At 36.1% G+C, this 15,578-nt stretch overlaps 1 protein-coding gene across 2 annotated transcripts in view; it reads left to right on the top strand.

The window, feature by feature from the left end:
• Scfd1 (sec1 family domain containing 1) overlaps positions 1–15,578 on the top strand; it is a 98,508-nt gene that overhangs the window by 59,837 nt on the left and 23,093 nt on the right. For both annotated transcript variants that reach the window (XM_070026233.1, XM_070026223.1), the window contains 4 exons: positions 4,409–4,479; positions 6,094–6,173; positions 12,305–12,367; positions 14,093–14,168. In XM_070026233.1, the coding sequence (XP_069882334.1) occupies positions 4,409–4,479; positions 6,094–6,173; positions 12,305–12,367; positions 14,093–14,168 (290 nt within the window). The remainder of the gene's footprint in view (positions 1–4,408; positions 4,480–6,093; positions 6,174–12,304; positions 12,368–14,092; positions 14,169–15,578) is intronic.

Consider the following 15,578-nt stretch of genomic DNA (forward strand, 5'->3'; position numbering starts at 1 on the left):
AGCATATATAGTATATATATATATATAGTATATATAGTATATGCTATATATATACATATACAGTATATATATATATGCCACTTAAATGTGAAAAACAAGAAGCTTACTAAAATGTGGGACTAGAGAATATATTGAGATAGAAAGATAATGTGAAACATTCTTAGTTCTGTCAGGTAGAAGAAACATTTGTGATTTAGAATCTAGGTCTATATTCAAGATCCGGAATTATCAGTTACGATACGCTTGTAATCCCTATCTATGATTATGTTAGTATCTATATCTAGTTTTCATTAATTTTTTATTAGTGGTAATAGAGTTAGAACTCAGGGCCTTGCACCTGCGAGGCACTATCTGTGCCTCTAGCCTTTGTTGACACTGATTTCTTTTAAGACAGGGTCTCCCTTCTACCTAACCATGTATTTTGACCATGATCTGCCTATCTCAAGGCTTCCTGTTATAATTGAGATGAGGGACATCTACCACTACACTTCGCTTCTTCCACTGAAATGGAGTCATGTAGACTTTACTGTTCTGGCTGATCTCAAACCACAATAGTCCCAATATTCAGGTTCTTACATAAATAAGATTAAAAGTGTAAGCTACTAGGGCTGTATAAATTTTTCATATCAAAACAATTTTTAATATATTTATAAAACAGAGTGCCTTAAATGTGTATATTTGACATCAAATAAATATTGAATGCACAAAAAAAAATTAGCAATAGTATCTTAAATACAATTCCAAATATCATTTTGCCAAACATCAACTTAATTTGAATCTTCTCAAGATATTGATTTGGACATATCAAGGTAGTAATATGATGGGTAAAAATGTTACATTCCAAATGCCTCATCCTTGTATTTTATTTTGATGTGGACTATCTACATATTATGACATACAGCTTTCTTCATGTCTTCACTTCATGATATTGTTGGTGAAACCATCTAGTTCATCAGTGGATGGGGAAAATTTTGTGAATTGCTAACTAAATATGTCTTAAAAACTCCAGTGTTTAGGGGCTGGCAAGGTGGCTCAGTGGTAGAGCGCTTGCCTTGCATACATGAGGCCCAGGGTTCGATTCCTCAGCACCACATAAGCAGAAGAAAAAAAAAAAGCCAGTAGTGGCATTGTGGCTCAAGTGGTAGAGCGCTAGCACTGATGTCTCTTAAACCATAACACAGAGATTCTAGGGCAATTAGAAACAAATCTATAACAATTATAAAAATGTTCCCTCTTGGTTTTAATGTGTTTTCTCCCTCCTGTGGAATCTGCTGTGGAGATAGAAACTAACAAGGTCCTGGGAGACAAGCACACAATTCTCTGCTCCCTAGGCAAGGGCACTGTTAGTCCTGCCTGCTGACCAGGAGGTCCTAGCCATCACTGCTCTGAGGGTACAGAATCTTTCAGACTTCCTGCTGTATACTAGGTACTGCTAAATACTGTCAGAGGGGACAGTCTTCAGGACCACAAATCACTTTCAGTGCAAAAGAATTGATGGCATGTGCCAGCACCCCTTACTATTCCTAGGTTTTTGGGAGAGTGATGAATTGGGTGGGTCTAGTACATTTTGAAGTATATACAGACATGTCCAAAGACAACCTCCTTGTAGAACTAGTTGATGCTATTAAATGTTGTGGGGATGTGTTTCCAATTAAGAGTGAGAAGTATTCAAAGGAAAATGAATGTCTACTATGAAACAATATTTTGCTAGATGCAAAGAATAATAAAAGCAACATTAGGGATTCTGAGACCCAAAGAACTCTGAAAGGAACCTTCCTGTCAAATCTTAGGAGCTGTGGTTCCCTGATGGTAGGGCCAGCCTCATTCTCCCTTACTGTCTTTGACCTCTAGCTGCTTGTTTACAGTTGAAGCCATAGTTGCAGAAAGTATGCAGTGGAGCAGGATAACAAAAGCCAAAGCTTTCTGGCCAGAGTGCCCGTTAGGGAAGGCCAAGGGAATGGCAAAGTACCAGGGAGATCACAGAGAAGGATGGAGCTCAGAAAACAATCCCATAAACTTGTTTATGAATTCCTAGGCTCACCACTGAAGAACACATTAATGAATATTATCCTGACAGCATTTCAAAAACAGGTGAAGGGCTAGACCACCAGTTCCCAGATTGACCACTGAGTGACAAATCTATCTGCAGCAGCCACAAAAGGTTTTAGAAATAGAATTGATGATGGAACACAACCTACACAAAGCTGGTAGTAATATTAGTTTGTACCAATAAGACTAATTACCTACTAAAAAAATATCAGTATTCTTATTAGAGTATCATAACCTAATGTTCAAAATGTCCTGAATATAACATTTATTAACTTGAGAACTTGGGAGAACTTGTCACTGACCCTTATGTCATCAATTTTTTGTTGTATTCACAGAATAAAAATAAATGGTCTATCTGGACTCCAAAACATGAAAATCAGTGATTAATATATTTGTAGGGGGTATTGTTTTGTTTCTGTATTTTGAGACCGGGTCTCACTATGTGTCTTGAGCTGGCCTGATAAACACTATGTAGCTCAGGCTCAAACTCAGAATCCTCCTGCCTTAGCCTCCTAGTTGCTTGGATTACAGTTGTGTGCTACAACACTCCATTCCAAGTTATTATTCTATAATGAAATATATATAATGATTCTATGTCTGTACATCTTAAGACACATTTTGGTAAAAGGTAAAAGATACGATCTGAAGAGAAACTAGAGTATTAAGACACATTTTTTGTTGCTGTTTTATATATTTTTACTGTTATTGTAAAGGTGATGTACAAAGGGGTTACAGTTATGTAAACATGTCAACTAATGATTATCTTTTTGAAGTGTCACCCCTTCCCATGCTCTGTTTTTCCTTCCTGTCCCCTCCCCCACAAGTTGTACAGTTCATGTTCAACATAGTGTCTAGTGAGTACCACTACTACATTAGTTCACCCTTCCCCTCTCCCTCTTTCTGTGTTGTTCCTTACCCTCCCAGAGACTAACAAACAAGACAGAATGTACAGCAAACAAAAACAGCGACAAAAAAAAAAATCCCTCTTGTTTCCATTTCTTGGAGTTCATTTCAATATATTTTTTTGGGGGGGGGAGGGTCGGTCAGGCGGCCTGAACTCTGGGCATGGGCGCTGTTCTACCGCTTGAGCCACAGTGCCACTTCTGGCTTTTTCTGCTTATGTGGTGCTGAGGAATCAAACCCAGGGCCCCATGCATGCAAGGCAAGCACTCTACACTGAGCCACCTTCCCAACCCTCAGTAAATATTATTTTATGTGATCATATGCACATAGCTATTGAACCTTTGTGATCCTCCTAAAAATATCCTCCTTTTGTCTCACTGTATTAATATTAAGACACACTTGCTTGATAAGAAATATACTCATTACCTTGCTCATGTGATTGTAACCCCTCTATACAGTATTTTCACAATAAAAATTATTTAAAAATAAATATTTTTTAAAAGACACTTTGGAGGGAAAGTGAATGGTATTGTTGAGCGCTGCCTAATCACTTTTTAACTTAGGGTGTTTACTATGTGAAATAGAAGAATAAGAGTTTCTCTGACAATTTAGGCTTTGAAAGAATAGTTTAATACACCACTGCAGTGAGAAAATTCCTTGGAGACTGATGTTTTGTCTTAAAATTTGAGTCAAAAATATTCTGCTCCATAATACAAGTATAAAAGTGTGTTTCCCAAGGCTTGTAGTAAACTAACATCCTTCAGAAAGAGAGGAATTGCATGTTCAGAGGAATTGGGTTTGGCTAGCTGGTTTATTTAAATAGCAGATATTATCTAACACCAAGGATAACCATACAACTAGATTTCCAGGACAGTCCCATTTTTATACCAGTTGGCTTATATAGTTACCATCTTAAAAGTATCCTGTTGTGACTTTATCATTTTTTAGGTTTATCTTAGAGATAAAGTTCAACATTATAGACAGTTGGGAAAAGTGAATGAAGATGTCTATAATCATACCCTTTCAATTGCACATTTAATCTTTTTCCCTGACTGTGTTTTACATGGTTGTAATTATAGCATTTATTGCCTTAACTCAGTTGAATTACAAACCTTTCAGTCGTGGGACTTAAACTCTGGGCCTGGGTGCTGTCCCTCAGCTCTTCAGTTCAAGGTAAACACTCTACCACTTGAGCCACAGTGCCACTTCCCATTTTCTAGTGGTTTATTGGAGATAAGAATCATGGACTTTTCTGCCTGGACTGGCTTTGAACCATGATCCTCAGATCTCAGCCTCTTGAGTAGCTAGGATTACAGGCATAAGCCACTACCTCCCAGCACGAACCATATTTTTGTTGTCATGCTTATAAGTCTTGAATTTTAATGGGCCTTGTGTTGACTATAATGTCTAATAACAATAATTATGAAAGTTTTTTTTTATGTTTTCTCCTATGTAGCAGGAACTCCAGAAGATAAGATGAGGCTGTTTCTCATCTATTACATCAGCACGCAGCAAGTACCTTCTGAGGTATGTCCATAGTGTTAGTGAAAAAAGAGATTGCTTATTTTATACATACTAGTCAGAACTTCAAAAATAGACTTAAAAAATCACTATGACTACATACCTACTTCATTCTTTTCTTGAGAAGAAAAACAATTTGCTAAGGCTGGTTCTATTTACTACTGAGTTTTATAGCAATAGTTATTGTCACTAGGGGAAACTATCCACTAAGGAAATGTCTGACCCCTTGTAAGTTGTTAGAACATGAATTAAATTCAAGTGGCCAAAATTCTTATTACTGGAACATAAGTGTTCTAAACTAAGATAATCAGGTTTGCTAGGCTTTTTTAAATGTTGATCTACATTTTAAGATTATTATAAAATGAGCATTCCTTATGGAAAATATTTCATAATGGCTCTGCTGTAAAGAACAGTGGTGATTTCGGTATCTGACCTGCTGGGCTAGAAACAATTACTCTTTCTACATGAATTCAATGGAGTTTACTAAAATGAGCAACAAGTATAGAAACCTCCAAGGTGAAATTATTGTGGTTTAATGTCTGATAAATTATTAGGCTCTGTTGGGCAACAGTCTTTGACATGCTAGAAGAGTAAACTAAACCCAGTATTTGCTTTAGGTCACTCTTCTTTTCTAAAGGAATACATCTCAATTCTTTCCTTGTAATTCAATAAGAAAGTATGTTTTTTCTTTCTAGAAATACTCTCTAATCAGTCTTGAGTTTCCCTGTATCAAAGAGGATTCTAATAACCTACTTAAAATATTAAAATGTTTTCTAAAAAATAACATGATTTTAAAACTAAATATTTCTTTAGTTATATTATTTTCACTTACTTTTGGTAAGGATTATTTCTAAACTTCAATGGCATTAAGATGTTTAAAGCTAATTGACTGCTATTAGATTAATAATTACTAAAAAAGAAAATATAAAAATCTCTATGAGCTTAAATTTCTTTTCCTGGATGGGGGTGGTATTGCCATGTGTATTGTATATAACTATAATCTCAGCTACATGGTCTGAGGCTATCCCCAAGCAAAAACATCAGACCTTATTAAGGAAATAACCAAAAGGAAAAAGGTCAAGGAGTATGGTTTAAGCACAAGACCCTGAGTTCAAATCCCAATAACACCAAAAAAATAAGGTTATTTTTACAGTGGAGTTATTGTGATGATAGGTTCTTTGACTTAGAGAAACACAGTTAAACTTTCCAGGAAAGAAAAGGAAAAGAGAAGAAGACAGTTTTAAAAGTGTAAAACAATTCAGCTAATGAATCTGAGCACTTAGAGTAAAAATGAGGTAGAAGCCTGAATCTATATGTCCTCTGAGTTTGTCATGTAATCAAGCTGAACAAAAAGCAGACTGTTTAGTATTAGAGAAAAAAAATGGTTAAGAGTGAAGGTTGATGAAATATTTCACTTTCTATGTGATTTCTTAAAAGTAATTTTTCTTATATATGATTTTTGTCTCAGATCCTTAGTTTGTCAATAAAATTCAACCCTACTTGAGTGCCTAGAACTTTAACTCATGCTTTTAGTAAAACTGATTAACCTCATGATTACAAATAAATATGTCTTTTGAAAGAATTTTTTTTTTTTGCAATATAGTTCTTTTCTTATTTCAGGCTGATTTGGAACAATATAAAAAAGCTTTAACAGATGCAGGATGCAACCTTAATCCTTTGCAGTATATCAAACAGTGGAAGTAAGTTTTAATTTCTTCTTTAATTCCTATCATTTAAAATAAAGACACAATTGAAGTTTTGTTCCCAAGAACATGGGAACTAATAAAATTGACCACTTACCTGGTAGATTTAGATACCTAGGTTTACAGATTATATGGTTTCCGGTATGCACAATTCACAGTTACATATGAAACAGTGGTGGCTTTTTTTTTTCTAAATAGGCTTTATGTTTATTTTTTCATTGATAAAATGAAAGAGTCAAACTGAAATCTTTTGAATCAGATGTCTCAAAAGCATTAAAAAGAAATCTTAATTTCACCAATACTGGTAAAAAATTAATAGTTTGGCATAACACAGAAATTTAGAAAACATTGTGCAAGGGAAATGGGAAATTTAGTTTTGTTAGTTTGTTCATAACTACTGTTTCAAATACAGTCACAATTTTTCTGGATTGCACAAGAAAATTTAAATTTCATTGACTTAGTATTTCAGCTCTTTTAAGAATTTATCCTTGGGGGAGAGAAGGGATAGTGGGAGAGCATCAAAGGGAGGGAGTAACAATTCTGGACAAGAAATGTACTCATTAATTTACTCATGAAACTGTATCCCCTGTGTACAGCATCTTTACAATAAAATAAAATTAATAAAAAATATCTTTAATTGGATTTATAAAACTCAGAAATAATTATAGTGATGAAATTTTATCCAAACATGTATAAACGTCAACCCCTAGTAAAATCTCACTGGTATTCTTTATAGAAATAGAAAATTTAGTCCTAAAATGCATATGGAAGACCTTGACTAGCCAAAGTAATCTTGAAGGAAAAAAAAAATCAATGCTGTGAAAACAACTTGAAAGTCCATCATGTGTCATTTTAGCTGTGTGTACTTACACACTTCTATAATCCTAGCACTTGGTATACTAAGGCAAGAGCATAAATTCAAGGTCAGATTGGGCTATATAGCAAAATTCTGCTTTAGAAAAATACATTGTGGCATATGTATTATCAGAAATTATGTATATTGGGGCTGGGAAGGTGCTCAGTGGTAGAGAGCTTGCCTTGCATGCATGAGGCCCTGGGTCCGATTCCTCAGCACCACATAAGCAAAAAGAAAAAAAAAAGCCGGAAGTGGCGCTGTGGCTCAAGTGGTAGAGCGCTAGCCTTGAGCTGAAGAACTGAGGGACAGCGCCCAGGCCCAGAGTTTAGGCCCCATGACCGGACTCAAAAAAAAAAATTATGTATATTAAAACCATCATATAAACTTAAAGATTAGGGCTGGGAAGGTGGCTCAGTGGTAGAGCGCTTGCCTTGCATGCATGAGGCCCTGGGTTCGATTCCTCAGCACCACATAAGCAAAAAGAAAAAAAGCTGGAAGTGGCGCAGTGGCTCAAGTGGTAGAGTGCTAGCCTTCAGCTGAAGAGCTGAGGGACAACACCCAGGCCCAGAGTTCAGGCCCCATGACCGGACTCCAAAAAAAAGAGACTTAAAGATTATATCATATAAGACTTAATTACATTGATACATTCTTTTGGTAGGACAGAAATAATTATTTACAACAATTGTTGATTAGTTTGATAAACACTGTTGACCCTTCAGCATCCATGGGTTCCACATCCATAGACTGAAAATATTAAGGAAAAAAAACTGCTCACTATATAGATTTTTTCTTTTTATTCCCTAAGTAGTACAGTTAACAGCTTATTTACAAAGCTTTGAATTTATTATAACTAATTCAGAGATAATTTAAAGTAAATGAGAGGATATGCTAGGTTATATACAAATCTACATTTTATATCTGTAGATTTTGAGATCTGTAAATTGAGTATTAGAAGCAATCTCCCATGAATTCCAAGCAACAATTACAAATTCTAATAATAAAATAGGCATTCAATTTATATCACTGAATTTGTTTGTGCTGCACTAACAGTAAATCAAATGATGCTAAGACAACATTATGTTAAGCCGTATTAAACTTCCCTAGATGTTGTGTTAAAAAACATTAAAGCCACTCAGCAGCAGAAAAAAAAAAAGATAAAAAAACTAAATGATAGGATCTTAACTTATTTGGAAACAATCCCTAAATTTGCTTAAGTAACCATGCTATCTAGGTAGATAACATTTGAACCAAAAGTCAGCTGACATTTTCTACAGTCTGATCCCTTTGTGTGCATCCATCTGTATTTATGAGCACACACATGTACATATTTAATTTCATAACTGAAATGACACACTTGAATGTTAATAGTGCTAGATCACCACATAGCAGATCTTTTTTTTCTTTTGAGTCTCTTTATTTTCCAAATTCTGTACAACAAACATTAATTTTGAAATATTTTTCACCTCAGATTTTAAGACATTTCAGTTGACTGTGCTTTTAAATATTATGCATAGTAATAGAAATACTCCAAACACTCTCTAGTAAGTGCTTATTATTATATATATTTTGTTTACCAAACTAACTTTTATTTAAAAAGAAAACTTGAAGGCAGGGACCAATGATTCATACCTGTAATCCCAAAGACTGGGAAGATTGCAGGTCAAGGTCAGCTAGGGCATAAACACAAACCCCTTCATAACCAGGCGTTGTAAGTCTGTCATTTTAGCTGTGTGAGAGATTGAGATTGGGAGGATTGTGGTTCTACACTAACAAAGGAAGTTCTCAAGCCTCTTTCAAAAAGCTGGTTTAAGCCCGGTGGCTCATGCCTACAATCCTAGCTATTCAGGAGGCTTGAGATCTGAGGGTCATAGTTCGAAGCCAGCCTAGGCAGCAAAGTTTGTGAGACTCTTATCTCAAATTAATCACAGAAAAAGCTGGAAGTGGCACTGTGGCTTAAGTGGTAGAGAGAGAGCTAGCCTTGAACCAAAGGAGCCCAGGGACTGTGTCCAGGCCCAGAGTTCAAGCCCCAGGATTGGGGCTGGGGGTGGGGGGGAGCGGGCGGGGGGGGGGGGGGGGGGGAAGGTGGTACATAACCTGTCCTCTTATCTATAGGAATCTAAAATAGGAAAGATTGTGGTCCAGGTAGGCAAAAGTGAATCTCAACATGTCATTGCAGAAAAGGGCTGCACAGTTGTGGCTCAGCAGAACACCTGCTAGTGAGCACAAGTCCCTCAGTTCAAACCCCAGTACCACCAAAAATAATAAAAATTAAAAGGGAAGCCACCCATTTTGGTGCATGCTGAGGCAGGAGGCTTAGAAATTTGACCAGTCTGGAATACATAATGAGTTCTAGGCCATTTTAAGCTATACAATAAGACCTAGTCAAAAAGAAAAAGGACAGAAATATTGAAAATCATCCAATTTATTTTTATGTTTTATTTTTATTTATTTATTTATTTTTGTCGGTTGTGGAGGCTGAACTCTGGGCCTGGGTGCCATCCCTCAGCTCTTCAGCTCAAGGCTAGTGCTCTACCACTTGAGCCATAGCGCCACTTCCGGTTTTTTTCTCCTTGTGTGGTGCTGAGGAATCGAACCCAAGGCCTCATGCATGCGAGGCAAGCACTCTACCACTAAACCAACTTCCCAGCCCCCCCCTCCAATTTTTATAATATATAAATTACACATTTGTCTTAATGGCAGTGTTCTTTGTTTTATATTATGATTTATGTAGAGATCCTTAGTATCTGGATATAACATCTACAAAAGGAAATCCTGAGAACTGTTTTACATTGCTACAAGATACATAACATATTATTTATAACATTAGTTTTTATTTCCAGTTAGAAGAGCCTTACTAGTTTATTGAAGAAATTTTAGAAAACCCCAAGTTAGAAGCAAAAATTACCTTGTGCCAGGAATAGTGGCACATACCTATAATCTTAGTATTCAGGAGACTGAGAAATGAGGATTACTTATCTGAGGCCAGCCTGGGCTCCATTGGGAGATCTTATCACCAAAAAAAAATTTTTTTTACTTCTATTCTCACTATCCAGAGGCTATCCATAGATGTTACTATATATCTTTCCATTTTCATAGTTCATTTTTCTAATCTGGGAAACCAATATTATAAAGTTTTCTAATTTGCAAAATATCTATCATAATCTATCTTTAGTCTCCAATGTTAACATTCGCTGTTTGTGTAAGTCAGCCACACAAATGTCTTATTTAAAACTTACCCCTCTTCGTTGTGTAGAGTTGTAGTGAAAAAGTTTTTGTTAAGGCAGAAATACCAAGTGAGTTGATTTGCTGCCTCCTCTGATCAAAATTGAAATTTTTGTGTTGTCTTTGGGAATTGTCTTCCTGTTGTTGATAGATTTTCTCAAGATTGACTGAACAATTTTAACATTTGAACCACCACATATTAGTGACTCCTTTTATTCCAACTCTCACAACATTTTCTTTAGGTCCTCACCCTCATTTTTGTTTTTCTTTTTTTGCGTGCATGCGTGTGTGTGTGTGTATGTGTTTCATTTAGAAAACAACTAAGAATCATTATGAAGTAATGGTGATCGATATAAAATGTTATAGAAAAATGTACAAAATTATGCTGACTTTAATGTTTAAATCATAACTGTTACATATGCATATATCCAAAGATTAGAAGAATATATGACATCTTAACAGTTTGCTACCTCAAAGTATTACAATCTGGAAGCACTCCTGTTTTCTAGATTCTGTAAAAAAAAATGTGAAAAGATTGTTCATAGAGAAGAAATACTTTTTAAGATATGTCTAGGAGGTTTTTGCCCAAACTTTAAAAATCTTACAGACTAGCTAGAGAGAGTATAGACATTTACAAAGAATTGAAAATTACTACATAATTAAAAGCCCGGATGGTCCCACTACAGATGAATAGATCCGAAAATTGTGGTACCTATATACAATGGAATTTTACACAGCCATTCCAAAGGATAAAATAGTGGCATTTGAAGGGAAATGGATGGAACAAGTCATGTTGAGCAAGATAAGCCAAGATCAGAAAGACAAACGGCACATGGTCTCCCCAATATGCAGATGTGAGATTCAAAACACAACAAGATATGACAAAGTAAGCAGGACTCAAGATGCCCATACACAATGAAACCAAAAGAAGTCAGTCTTGGAAGAATAACACCAAATTGTAATACCCAAGCACCTCTTCATATGTGCATAAAATAATAAACAGATTGAAAAGAACCCCAAAGGCAAGGAATAAAGGACATCTTGTAAATTTTTCTTACCTGTTTTAGGTGACTATTCTTTACCTCATATATGGTGTATGCATGTGCACATCTGAGGGAAGGTGGGAGCAGAGCATAGAATCAGTGGAAAGTTGGTGAAAAAAGTATAGCAAAGGAGCCCATCAGCTGCACTGGACATTGATGAAAGTAAACTAAGCAACTCAAGGCTGGTGATGGGAATGAGAGAGAAACGGAGAACAGCTGATACTAAGCGAAAGGAAAGAAAATAAATTTAAAAGCAGGTGGTTTAGAATATAGATGAATGGGAAAATCATTGGGTAAGAGAATTATGCGTAAGGATTAAGAATTCACTTTTGAGCTGGGTGCCAGTGGCTCACGCCTGTCATCCTAGCTACTCAGGTGGCTGAAATCTGAGGATGATGGTACAAAGCCACTCCAGGCAGGAAAGTCCATGAAACTTTTATTTCCAATAAACCACCAGAAAACCGGAAGTGGCACTGTGGCTCAGGTGGTAGAGTACTAGCCTTGAGCTGAAGAACTGAGGGACTGTGCCCAGGCCCAGAGTTGAAGTCCCATAACCAAAAAAAAAAAAAAAATTGGAACTAAGTTAAAAAGAAAGGTGCAATTTCTGTTGAAGAAGGATGGCATAAGCAAAGTTATATATATGTCTAGGAACAAGGGAGTATGGGATCTGGAGAATTACAAAGTAAACCTAATTATTATTATTAAGTCAGTTCTTGATAGTAATTGGATAATAGAAAAATTGTGTGACGTTTGTGTTGCATTTGTATGTGTTTTTGCTGTGTTAAGGATGGAACCCAGGGGGCCTGTTGGTGCTAGACTAACATTCTTACCACTGAGTTACATTCCCAGCTCTGCATTGTGTTTTTTAAAGAATCTCAGTGTTTCAGTACTAATTATAATATAGTTGTATTCATTGAAATCTAGTTCTCTTAGAAAATGTCTGCATAATAGAAGTTAGTACTAACTGGTAACTTTATCAACTGTTAAGTGTATGTCTCATTTCTTAGGGCTTTTGCAAAGATGGCCTCAGCTCCCACCAGCTATGGCAGCACCACAATTAAACCAATGGGGTGAGTACTACTACTACTAATTGAATTTTTGTACTCCAAACATTAGTATTTCATGCCTTAAAATACAATGCCTGACACTTGCCAGAATGTTTTCATTATGATATATAACAAATATCAACATGCTTTTGGCTTCCTTGTGTGTTTTAAACTCTTTGTTTGTTTGTTTGTTTGTTTGTTTCTGTCAGTCATGGAGCTTGAACTCAGGGCATGGGTACTGTCCCTGAGCTTTTTCACTCAAGGCTAGTGTTCTACCACTGTGAGCCATAGTTGCACTTCCAGTTTTCTAGTAGTTAATTGGGATAAGAGTCTCATGGACATTCCTGCCCAGGGTGGCTCAGGGTCCTCAGGTCTTAGACTCCTCAGTAGCTAAGGATACAGGTGTGAGCCACCATTGTCCAGCTAAATTCTCTTTTAAAAATATAAGCTAATACCTTTAACATGGGGTTAACCATTGGTTTCATGTGCTGCTTCTTCCTAGGACATTGTATTTTTCATTTTAAAAAATTTTTGGAGATTACCAGTATTTTAACATCAATGTTGATAACCTTACCTTGTGTGGACTTGAGGCTGAATACTCAGGCCTAGTTATTAGGCAGGTGTAGGTCCCAAATGAAATCAAGGAAATTTTCAGGACTAAAAATGGCTTCTTATTACAGAGACAATGAACACAATAATAATTCTGACTCAATAAAGGGTTGGATCTAACTGGTACCATGTAAAGAACACAGTACAGTTGATATGCAGACATACATAGTGTCATTATGTATGTTTTAAAGTACAATATCTGGATTGCTTTATTATTTCACCATTAAAGCAATTGGAAATGCAAGGAATTTTTAATTTTACTTAAAATCTATACCTAAGGCTAATGAATTAAAATGTTTAAGGGCCTGGCATGATAATTCCAGCTACTCAGAAGGTGGAGATGGGAGGATCAGGGTTTAATGCCAACTGGAATTTAAGTTAGTGAGATGCTATCTCCAAAATAAGCTGGGTAGCAGATTGCTAGTGGTTCATGCCCATAATCTTACCTACCCAGGAGGCTGAGATCTAAGGATTGTGGTTTGAAGCCAGCTCAGGCAGAAATAATTTATGGGACTCTTAAGTCCAATTAACTACCACCCAAAAAAATCCAGAATGGAGCTGGACTCAAGTAGTAGAACTCTAGCCTTGAGCAAAAAACGTTCAATAGGAACATTCATAGGCACTCTGTTCAAGTCCCAGGACTGGCACCAAAAAAAAAAAAAAAAGGCTGAGTATGGTAGCACAACCAATAGTCCTAGCTACATGGGAAGTGGAGGTAAGAGGATCTTCATCCAAGCCTCAGGCAAAAAACAAGACCATGTTAGAAAACAAACAAGAAGGTTTAGAGTGTTGTGGTTTAACTGGTAGAACACTTCCCATGCAAACAGTGGGCCCTGAGTTCAAACCCCAGTATCACTAAAAACTATCAATATGAAAGTAAATGCATGTTTATTTTGAGGGTCTGATTTATTATATTTTAAATAACTACTAGGGTTTTACGACTAGTTTATTTGAGACTAAAATGGCAGTAATGATATTCATGGAGGCAGAAATTAGCAAGGCCCTTTCTCGTTAGTGAAAATCAAGTGCCAGATGCAGTGAGCATCACATGTGGTATGTAACCATGCAGATATTTTCTATGTAATCATCTGGAGAAGTAATTTGTACTTAGTGTGGTCCTCCTTTCTTACCCTACCCTAGTCTCTTATCACGAGTCATGAATACAGGATCACAATTTGTGATGGAAGGAGTGAAGAACCTGGTACTGAAGCAGCAAGTAAGTACACTTGTTAGAAAATACACTATAGCTTTTAAACAAACATTGAAAGGTTCAACTTCTAGATTGATTTGAGTAATAAATATTAGGAATAAAATAGTATCAAGATGTTCTTTATTGGAATATGTGAGAAGATGAGAATATTTTTACATATGTAATTCAGAGCTTAAGGTTTATTCATTGGAACATCAGTGGTGTTTTGAGTTTTTTTGGTTGGTTGGTTTTTTTTTACTTTAGGTTTGTGAAAGCACTAACTGAAAAAGGCTTAACTTGTCTAGAATAATGAACTGCCATATAATTAATATCATTTTACATATTCTAAGTAAGCTAATAAATAGTAAGCTAATAAACTTAATATATAGTCTTAGGTTTTGAGTAAATTGGAAAAGTATTTTATGCAGTTTATTTGGGATTAATTTTTTAAAAGCTTGATTTTCTCCTTCCTCTCCTTTTTTTCCCCTCTTCTCCTTTTTCATCTTCTTCATCTCCTTCATCTTCCTCTTTCTCTCTTCTTCTACTTCCTATATCTCCTCCTTTTCCTCCTCTTATTATTTCCTTCTTTGACAGTTTTGCTGTGTACCCAGACTGACCTCACATGGCTTTGTAACCCATTAGCTTTGAACTCAATCCTCTAGCCTTATCCACCAAAAGACTGAGATTGGAGGTGTACACCACCATGCCCAGCTCATTTTCTTAAGTTTTAAAAATCTTTACTTTTACATATAAAATATTTTTATTTGTTTTTTTGTTTTGGGGTTTTTTTGTTTTTTGTTTTTTTGTTTGTCAGTCATGGGGCCTGAACTCGGGGCCTGGGCGCTGTCCCTCAGCTCTTTGGCTCAAGGCTAGCACTCTACCACTTGAGCTACAACACCACTTCCAGTTTTTTCTGCTTATGTGGTGCTGAGGAATTGAACCCTGGGCCTCATGCATGGAAGACAAGCACTCTACCACTGAGCCACCTTCCCAGCCCCCATATAGAATCATCTCTGTTGTCTCTTTGGGGGTTTTTTAAAACTCTAAAGTATAAATATATTGCTTTATTCATTGTTAGTTGATTTGTTTTCTTTTCAGAATGGATTTGCTGCCAGATATAGAGGTACATGAGTGTAATCCCAGCTACTTAGGAGGCAAAGATAACAGCAAGAACCTATCTCAAAAACAAAAGGGCTTGATATGTAATCCAAATGGTACAGTGCTTGCCTAGTATGTGGAAGACCATTGGTTCATTCTTTAGCCTGGCACCACCAAAAAAAAAAAAAGTTTTTTATTATGAAAATTTTCAAATGCAGTAGAGTCATGGTGTCCATGGATACATGGTTCAAAGCGAGAAAAATCCATGAATGTTCAGGATGCATAGAGCTCGGAGATGTACTGCAAGTGGTTGAGTCATTTTTCCCATAACACCAGTGT

The sequence above is a fragment of the Dipodomys merriami genome, unplaced genomic scaffold (genome assembly GCF_024711535.1).
Source record: "Dipodomys merriami isolate MVZ:Mamm:240054 unplaced genomic scaffold, mDipMer1.0.p SCAF_1, whole genome shotgun sequence".
Lineage (NCBI taxonomy): Eukaryota > Metazoa > Chordata > Mammalia > Rodentia > Heteromyidae > Dipodomys > Dipodomys merriami.